The 10,734-nt window shown below is 41.4% G+C and overlaps 1 protein-coding gene across 1 annotated transcript; it reads right to left on the reverse strand.

Annotated features, from left to right (window-relative positions):
* Positions 1-4,483: 4,483 nt before the first annotated feature.
* LOC121835900 lies at positions 4,484-5,777 on the reverse strand. The gene is made up of 2 exons (XM_042290445.1): positions 4,960-5,777; positions 4,484-4,644 (listed from the first exon to the last, which is right to left on the reverse strand). Exons 1-2 carry the CDS (start codon positions 5,597-5,599, stop codon positions 4,484-4,486), a joined length of 801 nt encoding a protein of 266 aa, XP_042146379.1. The 5' UTR covers positions 5,600-5,777.
* Between the last annotated feature and the right edge of the window lie 4,957 nt (positions 5,778-10,734).

Below are 10,734 nucleotides of genomic sequence, written 5' to 3' on the forward strand. Positions count from 1 at the left end.
CAGGACATCGCTCACCTGGTGCAAGGCTGCCAGGTCTGCCAGGAGCACCAGCGAGCCTCGCGTCACGTGGAGATCACCCCCTGGCCGTTCCCACAGGGATTTCGCAGGACATTTCAAGGGCCACTACACTCTAAGAAAAAATCAAGGAGAAAAGTAGCAACGGCGCGTCTTCCTCCTTCTACTGACGCGTCCCCAAGTGAACACGAGAAAAGGGGAGGAACGAAACGTTTTTCTCCTTCTCCAGGCAGACGGGAGAAAGCTTTCGCCCTCACGACTCATCTTCTTTCGGTTTCGTTTTCGAGCAGGTCGCGCACGATGTTTAATAAATAGCTGTTGATTGAGCTTCAGCGGCAGCGAAGGCCGCCTGTAATTCCGTCTTCTAGTCTAAACGTGCAGAACATTTCGATTGCATTGAAGTTTTTATCACTAATTTTATCAAACGAGCAAAACGAAGCTGCTAGAAACAGCGAAGTTCCGGAGCAGTGCCAGCAGCGCCACGTACATTGGGTAGGATGGCGCGGCACGGAACTACAGGAATTACAGTAGCGAAACCACGCGGAACTCGGAACTGTGTTGACGTTTTCGACGTTAGGGAAACCGCAGGAACTGCGTTCAAGACAGGCAGGTTTTGCTGCCGGCTGCCTGGGTGCTTTCCGTGCTGAGTTCGGTTCTGTTTTCCGATGCCGCGTGCAACCGGCGTTCAACGTGGTTCTGTATTTGTGCGTGTCAGCAACATAGCTGCAACATCGTGATGGCAGTGTTGTGGGTTGTGAACAGAAGATTGGAATTATCGCCGATGTGACCGTGTGTTCGCGTATCAGTGGTGTAACAACAAGATGAGATGGTTAACTGTCGGGCATTGATGCCGCTGGGCGGGGCGGGGTGTCGCAGGTTGACATTGCGCTTTACATTAAAAAGTTTAATACCACTTGAGGGATTACGTGCAACCGATCAACGTGCGGATAGTCATGTTGGAGCGCTGGTCTGAACAGTATAAGCTCCTATCGTGCAGCGGCCAATGAGACTGTCGGTTGTCTCGTCCCCAAGAGCGATTGCGCTCTGGGGCAAGGACATCAGTACGAAATCGTGACGGAAGGTACGTATATTTACAGTGTGGAATTTTAGCATTAAAAAACAATAGTAGGTAAAATAAAAAAAAAGCTACCCTTTATTTTGCTGTTTAAATATACTACGGTTCCTGGAGAAACTGCCCTCCAAGTGGCGCGCTGGGATGAGCGCTAGAAGTTTTCGGGCTCGCCACGGCGTAGCTCCGTACACTTAACACCTGCCACAAGTCGCGGCTTTGACTGCATTCAAGTTGATCGAAAAGCGATTTCTCAGCCCGTGAAGCATCACTCCCAGCTGAGTGAATATCCGCTCTACGGAGATTATTTCAAGACGGCCATTGCAGCTTTGCGCGAACAGTACAAATATAAAAACAAACACTACAATAGAAATACAGGCTACGACGTGCCGTGCGGGGAAACAAACTCATCGCTTGGAACCGCATTGGAGCGGCTTGATTTATTGGCTTTCAAATAATTACGGCATGATCGACCGTTTGCTTTTTAATAAAATATTCATCCCCTGAGCCATTTAAAATACTCTCAGAGTTATGACATTGCTGGAAAAAAAATCGACATGCTGGGAATATTTTTTATTGCTTATTTAGTCACCGAAACATTCTGTCCGTTCAAAACGTCCAGTATAAAAGACGGAAACTCGGAGCACGGGTGTAGCGTTCGGGTTAGTGTGGTCTTCCGTTGTATTGATATTTGTGTGTGCCGTGTATGTACTCAATGTATGTTCACGTGATGCTTCTAATAAGCGCAATGTGTGTATAGTAGAGGATCCCCAAGCGCAATAGTTGCCTGAGGTAATCAAATTATTTTTTGTAGAACATGAATTGGGCGGTACCTAGCGCCACCTAGCCTAGCTACTTGCAATTACTCTGCTTGACCCCGCCATCTGGTGGCTAGCGATTTAAACTTCTTTCACGCTACGCGATAAGTAGCGGCTCCGAGTTTGTTTCATTTCATTTTATTTCATTTATTTAACCCTTAAATGCCCACAGGGGGTTTTACATAAGGGGGGGGGGGGGGGCATATTTAAACACTCAAAACAACACAAACAGGAAAAAAGGCTAGGATGTTTGGGAACGCGTACAAACACGACGCTAGGTGGTGTCGAGAGAGGAAATGGCAGATCTGAAGTCATTGCATTTTGTGATGCTCACAATAGCTTCCGGGAGGTTGTTCCAATCAGTAATAGCCAATTGCAAGGGAGAAAATTTGAATAGGTTAGTCCTAGGCGTAGTCAGTTGAATTTTGAATGGATGGTCAGTGCGGGGGGAGATGTGGACGGCAGGTGGGCAGTATTCATCTTTTTTTATAGGAAAATTATAATATATTTTGTGCAGGTGGGTAAGACGCGATACTTTTCTCCTGTGTTTTAAAAGAGGGAGGTTTAATTTTGCTTTCATTGCGTTAACACTTGTAGGCTGATAATTGCGGAGAATGAAACGTGAAGCCCGGTTCTGAACAGCTTCCAATTTTTCTTCTAGATACAACTGATGGGGGTTCCAGACAATGGATGCATACTCAAGTTGAGGACGGATGAGAGAATTATATGCCATGAGTTTTGTTTCTTGCGTGGCCTTATAGAGATGGCGCTTGAAAAAACCCAAGCTTCTGTTTGCTTTCGCAGATATGTAGTTAATATGAGGCTCCCATGATAAGTTATGGTTAAAGTTGATGCCAAGATACTTGTAGGATGTTACGGCTTCAATTGGTATGGTAGAAAGTGAATAATCAATCTGAGTAATGTTTTTTTTTTTTTTGGTAGTGAAGTTAAGAAATTTTGTTTTGTCAACATTGATCTCCATTTGCCACTCTCGACACCACGCTTGGATTTGTGACAAGTCAATTTGCAAAAGGGTACAGTCGGTTACATTCATTATTTTTCTATAAATCACGCAGTCGTCCGCATATAATCTGATAGTGGAATTGAGAAGATCCGGCAGGTCATTTATGTAAATTAGGAACAACAATGGACCCAGCACGGTCCCCTGCGGTACTCCCGATTTAACAAGTTGTTGTGACGAACAATTGTTGTCTATAACAACGTTATGTGTTCTGTTTGAAAGGAAGTTTTCAATCCAGTTTGTTACGGTCGTTTCTACTTTAAGTGCTTTTAATTTTTTCATAAGACGGCAATGTGGGACTTTATCGAACGCTTTTCTAAAATCAATGAAGATTGCATGAGTTTAATGTTTTTTATGTAGGTTATTTGGATGTCCGTTAAAAATTCAAAAAGTTGAGATTCACAGGAGTACGACCGCCGGAAACCGTGCTGGTTTGAGAAGAGCATATTATTTACACATAAATAATTTATTACATTAGAATAAACGACATGTTCTATCAATTTACTAACAACAGAGGTTAGAGATATGGGTCTGAAATTGGTAGGGACATCTTTTGCGCCATCTTTAAAAATTGGGACAACCATTGCAGATATCCAGTCAGCCGGAACAACACCAGAGTCAAGGGATTTTCGAAATATGCGGGATAAAAGTACACTTGATATGTCACTTGTAATCTTGAGCAGCTTTGTAGTTATAAGGTCAGGACCGGGAGCCGAGTTAGATGGTAACTTTGATATTAATTTTGAAATTCCGTCATTTGTTACAATGATCTAATCCATCTGGGTGGTTATAAGATAATCTGGGCAGTAAGAGCGTAATCGAAAAACTTGATCGGTGAAGATTTCACTAAAGAAAGTACAAAACAGCTCGCAAGTCTCGGCTGTCGATAAATGTTTCCCAGAGGCGTCACTCAAGCTGACCGAGTCCTTTACCTGCTTTGGATTTACAGCGGCCCAAAACTTTTTGGGGTTTGTTTTCAGTATATCACAAAGATCAAAGTTAAAAAAACTTATCTTTCGCATTTTTTATTTCATATTTGCAAGTTAAATAACACTCCTTGTATTTGAACCATGAAATAGCAGTCTGAGACGCATTTGCGGCGCGAAAAAGTCTATTCTTTTTATTTGGCAACCTGTTCAAACGTGTTGAAAACCACAGGTTCGAAAACGACGTGTGAATGGTTAGTTTCGGAATAAATTTGTCACACAACTCAAGCAATTTACACTTAAACAAAATCCAGTTTTCATTTAAAGACCTAGAGTCAAATTCCTCTAAAAACCAAGCTGAAAATAGCGAAAAGTGCTGGTTAATAGCGTCGAGGTTTGCCCTTGAGTAACTGGAAATTGTTTTTGCCCGAAGAGGTTGCTCACATGATGGAATGAAAAGTTCAACATTAATAAATCTGTGATCACTTAATGGTTCCATATACACAGTATTTGCAACTAGATCGGGTTTTGATATAAAAAAAAAGGTCAAGCATGGCTTCACCGCGACTGGGTTTATTAACAATTTGAGAAAGTGCAAAAGAGTATATAACGTCAACAAAATCCCGAGATTGTTTTAAAAGGTTTTGCCACGATAAAAATTGTATTTTATAAGACAGAAGGGACCACTTAATTTCAGGGTAGTTGAAATCATCAGAAATAACAAGTACATCATTTGGGTATAAAAGAACAAGAGACTCCAGAAAATCATGAAGTAGCGGAGCAAAATCCAGAACACTTTGAAACATTGAAACATTTCTTTATTTCCATCAACGATGGGGGAAAACCAAAGGAAAAAAGCTGCTATTTGCAGCTTGACCAGCCCTTTGGTACCCCTACAAGGCAAGCAACACTAACACAGAAAAAAAACAAAAAAACAATAGAAGGTATGTATTAAGTATTATACAATGCAAGAGATATCATTTCTGCCCACTGACATAACATCAATTCCTAATGATGCGATATGATTTAGTAGCTCGGGAAGTGCATGTTTAATTCTTTGACGTCCAAAGTTAGTTCGTGATTGTGGTATATGCCATGGATGTATCTGACGTGTTTGACGAATGCAATCGTGCAAATGAAGGTCCGCAATAGCGAGAAAAGTATCATATTTACCTTTCATGGCAGACTGGAATGTTAATATTAATCGTTGTGGATACATTTTTGAAACGTCAAGTATGGAGTACTTCTCAAACAGTGGCAAGGATGGAGAGGTTGAAGAGACATTAGCTATGGCTCGTAGAGCTTTTTTTTGCAATATTCGAAGCAAGTTTAAGTTCGTTGTGCCGGTAGACCCCCACACTAGGTGCGCGTAGCATAAGATGGGATAGAATAGTGATTTAAAAAGTTGAATTTTGACACTTGTGGGTAAAATGTTTCTATATTTATTTAACACACCCACTATTCTAGAAAGTTTAGTGCGAACGTGTCTAATATGGTCGTTCCAAGACATGTTATAAGAAAAAAATACACCAAGAGTTTTTACATTTTCAACATATTGAATAATATCAGTGCCATATTTCAGAAGAGAGGATGAGGTTGCTTGAGTTCTGGAATGTAGTTGGAATATTATAGCCTTGCTCTTGCTAGCATTTATATGAAGGGAATTGTTTATGCACCAGGTTTTTAATTTTGAAAGGACATTATTTGTTTTGCTGATAAGACGTTCACTATTTGAATCAGAAATGATCATACTTGTATCATCTGCATAAATAATAAAATCTACATCAGAGTCAATAGCAACTATATCGTTTATATAAAAAAGAAATAAAAGGGGACCTAGAATGCTTCCTTGGGGAACACCGCAATTAATGTTAAGCAAAGAGGACCTATGCTCGTTTATGGAAACATATTGGCAACGGTTCTCAAAATATGACCTTAACAATGAAAATGAAACTCCCCGAAAGCCATACGAAAATAGCTTGTCTAAACGTATACCATGGTTGATGCAATCAAACGCTTTACTAAAGTCAAGGAAAACGCCAATCGTTGTTAACTTTTTTTCTAAAGTATCTAAAATAATTTCTTTTTGGTGCAAAAGGGCAGACTCGGTAGACCTAAATTTTCTAAACCCAAACTGAGATTCTATTAATACATTATGATGATCTGAGAAATTTGTGATCCTTGAGTGCATAAGCTTTTCTAAGGCTTTTGAAAAAATAGGAAGAATGGATATTGGACGATAGTTCCCCATACTATTTCTATCTCCTGCCTTAAACAGTACTGTTACTTTTGCTGTTTTCATGCCTGTGGGAAACACACCCGACGAAAGAGCAAGGTTATAAATATGTGTTAAACAAGGCACAATGAGGTCGACAACAAATTTCACGGGTTTAATGTTTATACTATCAGCATCGCAACTGTGATTGTTGCGTAAATTATTTATCGTCGAAAAAACTTCATATTCATCGGTAGGATAAAAAAATATAGTATCACAAACTCTAGGTATATTTTGTGCTGCATCACTGCAGTAGGTACTAGACCCAACGTTCACAAAATAACGATTAAAAGCATCTGATAGTTCAGAACCGCACTTTTCCATCCCATCAATAACTAATTTTTCTATTCTATCATTGTTAGTATTTTTGCCCAAGAGAGCATTAAGTCTTTTCCAAAGCAAGTCAGGATGCTTCATACATTCAAAATCAAAAAGTTGGTTATAATAGTTCCGCTTTGCACGCCTCAAATCTGCGTTCAGGTGGTTTCTCAGTAACTTAAATTCTGCTAGTTTGACCAAGTCTCGCGATTTTAAAAATGCTTTATATAAGCGATCTTTGGCACGCATTGATTTTAAGTGATCTTTAGTAACCCAGGGTTTCCGGGCACGTCTATCGGTTCTAACCAATCTTAATGGAAATGAGGACGTATAAATACTTTTAAAAACCTCAATAAATTTGTCGTAAGCTTTATTTATATCCTTTATGCCTATTTATACTGCTCCAGTTCGCGCTCTCAACGTTTCTTCTAAACGCCTGCAACGTTTTATCGTTAATGCTTCTAATGTATCTGGTGGGTTGAAGTTTATTGACCTTCGTTTTAGCTGTAGCGTTATGTTTATGAATCAGCATGAATATGGGCAAATGATCACTCAAATCTAAACACATTACTCCAGCAGTAATATTTGAGCTATCGTGATTGGTAATAAACATGTCAAGCAAGGAGGAACATGACGCTGTTATACGCGTGGGAAGAGATATGACATTCTGAAGATTATGTGCAGACAGTAATAAAGATAACTCCGACTGATTACGTGATAGATCAAGAAAATCAATATTTAGGTCGCCTCCAAGGATGAAATTGCATTTAACTTCAGTCATAGAGCTAAACAACTTTTCTAGAAATTCAAAGAACTGGGACACATTTCCATTTGGTGGGCGGTAAACAACACAATACACTTCAAGGTTTTTACGTATGCATAGTACTTCGTAATGATCTGTAATGGCTGAGTATTCGGATACAATCTCAAAACCTGTGTTTGATATCAAGATGGATACACCACCACCACGGTTTTGTTTGCGGTTCAGATAAAAGTGTTCATATCCCGGTAAAAGAAAAACATCGCTGTCATCGCTGTACCAGGTTTCAGTGAGCATGATGATATCGAACATTGGTTCAAACGTGTTAAAAAGTAAAAAGAGGTCATCGGTTTTAGATCGCGCTGACCTAACGTTTAGGTAAAAAAATTTGAGACATTTCTTATCAGTTTTTCCAAACAACGCATTCACTTCGTGAGGGTGGTAAAAGCAATTTTGCACCGCCATCGAGAATTATGAAGTTATACAAAAATACAGCAGTCATCGAAATATTCTACGCTAATTCCTAATTTTTTCACCATCACCCAGGCAAGTAATTTTAAGTACATCTGACGTCGTATCTTTACGCGCAAATATTTTGCCACCAGAGCACCACACAAACTTCCACCCAACCCTTCTTTTCTGCGCGATAGCCGTTCCCAGCAGTTTTTTGTTCAAGCCTGTCAAGTGTTCGTTTACATAAACCGGTGACTCGGCTCCGCCAAACTCGAGGGATGCAGTAGTGATCCGTTTTTTTTTTTGGCCTTTTCCAAAATTGTGTTCCTTTTTGAGCGCTGGACGAAGCGAACAATTATGTTCTTTTGATCTGGCATAAAAGTGGCGACGCGGTGGCAGATGTCAATGTCCGCATCCGCCACTGGTTCATTAAGAAGGGCGCCGATTCTCTTGATAACATCAGTCACATCGCCCTCGCTTGGTACCCCCTTGATTTCGAGATTGTTCGATCTTTGGTACTGCTCTAATTCTTCTACTCTGGCGCCTAGCCTGCAGTTTTCAGCATCGAGTTCCTGGTTCCGTTTCGTAAGGTCTAGTATTTCTTTACGCAGTTCTTTCATGTCGTCCCTTATGACCTTCACTCCATCGCACGTGTCACTACAGAACTTCACGCCTTCTTTCAAACTGCGCAAGTCTGCACGCAGCTCGCGGCGAAGATCCTCCAGCGCCTTAGCTAGTTCTTTGGTTTCGTTGCCCATGACGGGCCGAGCAAAAAATCGGTAGAGCGCAACGGAAAACACACAGAGGAAAACAAGAAATAAGTTAGTCCGTAAAAAAAATGCAAACAAAAACGATTTACAGGCAGCAGCAACAGCGTTTTGGCGTAATTTTGATTGATTAACAAAAAGGAATGAGTGCAAACCTGTAATATATGAAGGTACGAAGAATAAGCGATGGGCCGATGTGGTGCCGCGCTGCTGCCAAGTGCCGCTGACTTGAGATGGCCCGCTCTTCTAAATGCTGGTCCCTGGCGACGAACAGAGGCAGGACCAGTCACCAGCCGGAAAGGTGATGACGTATCTGAAGCAGGGGCACGTGCGGTTGAATAGCTGAGTCGTCGAAGAGCAGGGCCCGACGGCGATGAAACTGTAATATATGAAGGTACGAAGAATAAGCGATGGGCCGATGTGGTGCCGCGCTGCTGCCAAGTGCCGCTGACTTGAGATGGCCCGCTCTTCTAAATGCTGGTCCCTGGCGACGAACAGAGGCAGGACCAGTCACCAGCCGGAAAGGTGATGACGTATCTGAAGCAGGGGCACGTGCGGTTGAATAGCTGAGTCGTCGAAGAGCAGGGCCCGACGGCGATGAAACTGTAATATATGAAGGTACGAAGAATAAGCGATGGGCCGATGTGGTGCCGCGCTGCTGCCAAGTCTTGGGGGCTTATAACAAGCAACTACAATAATAAACATGGTAGGTATTTTTATTCTAACCCAAACGGCTTGAAAGGTTGGAACAGTATCAGAACAATCAATACGGTATGTCTTTTTGACTGCTACAAGCACTCCTCCTCCCTTTCGGCCTGCTCTGTCATTACGAAAAATAAAATGTGAGGGGTGTATGGTTAGTTCCGAGTTTGAGATATCATCTGTGAGCCAAGTTTCTGTCGTCGAGGTTTGCCCTTGAGTAACTGGAAATCGTTTTTGCCCGAAGAGGTTGCTCACATGATGGAATGAAAAGTTCAACATTAATAAATCTGTGATCACTTAATGGTTCCATATACACAGTATTTGCAACTAGATCGGGTTTTGATATAAAAAAAAAGGTCAAGCATGGCTTCACCGCGACTGGGTTTATTATTAACAATTTGAGAAAGTGCAAAAGAGTATATAACGTCAACAAAATCCCGAGATTGTTTTAAAAGGTTTTGCCACGATAAAAATTGTATTTTATAAGACAGAAGGGACCACTTAATTTCAGGGTAGTTGAAATCATCAGAAATAACAAGTACATCATTTGGGTATAAAAGAACAAGAGACTCCAGAAAATCATGAAGTAGCGGAGCAAAACCCAGAACACTTGGGGGCTTATAACAAGCAACTACAATAATAAACATGGTAGGTATTTTTATTCTAACCCAAACGGCTTGAAAGGTTGGAACAGTATCAGAACAATCAATACGGTATGTCTTTTTGACTGCTACAAGCACTCCTCCTCCCTTTCGGCCTGCTCTGTCATTACGAAAAATAAAATGTGAGGGGTGTATGGTTAGTTCCGAGTTTGAGATATCATCTGTGAGCCAAGTTTCTGTTAAAATGATAACGTCGGCTGAGCATGACTGGACTGCCGAAAGAAGGTCGTCTTGCTTTGTATAAACACTTCTACTGTTGGCAACGAAAAAATTTAGACTTTAAACGGGGCGAGAGCAGCTTTCGGGGGAGGAGGAACGCGGTTGATGACCGTGCGATTGCTATGCAGGGAGTGCTTCCACTGATTTATATTGTTTATCGTAAATGTGCTTTATGTTCCCCATTATCAATTTGTCATGCCGAAGCTTAAAATCGTGTCCTTTAGAATTTGCAAACGTGACAAGTTCTCTTCTTGCATTACGGACATCGATTAAATAATCATCGCTTAACCGGAAACTAGTTCCCTTTAGTTTCAACGCCTTTGACAAGATCAGCTCTTTTTCTTTGTACGAGTTGAATTTTACAATGAGAGGCCTCGGAGACGCTCGGTTTTCACGAAAAGAGCCAAGCCTGTGAGCACGCTCGATAGCAGGAGGGAGAATGGTGACGCCAAGCATTTCATTGCAGAAGGCAATCACGCTTTCCTCAGATTTTGCCCACGTTTCACCGCGAACGTCAGGAAGGTTGAAGAACAAAAGATTCTTACGTCTAGACTGGTTTTCTAGGTTTTCACACTTCTGCATTACACGTTCAAGGTCTGCAGTGGCTCTTGCATTCATTGTGGACATTGAAGCGACTTCATCTTTTATCACTTTTAAGGCAGAGACATCTCGGTCAATAGCGTTCATTTGTGCCCTCAAGTCCCCAAGAACGTTGTCAGTTTTTTTTGT

The sequence above is a fragment of the Ixodes scapularis genome, unplaced genomic scaffold (assembly GCF_016920785.2).
Source record: "Ixodes scapularis isolate PalLabHiFi unplaced genomic scaffold, ASM1692078v2 PGA_scaffold1__304_contigs__length_218370807, whole genome shotgun sequence".
NCBI classification, from domain to species: domain Eukaryota; kingdom Metazoa; phylum Arthropoda; class Arachnida; order Ixodida; family Ixodidae; genus Ixodes; species Ixodes scapularis.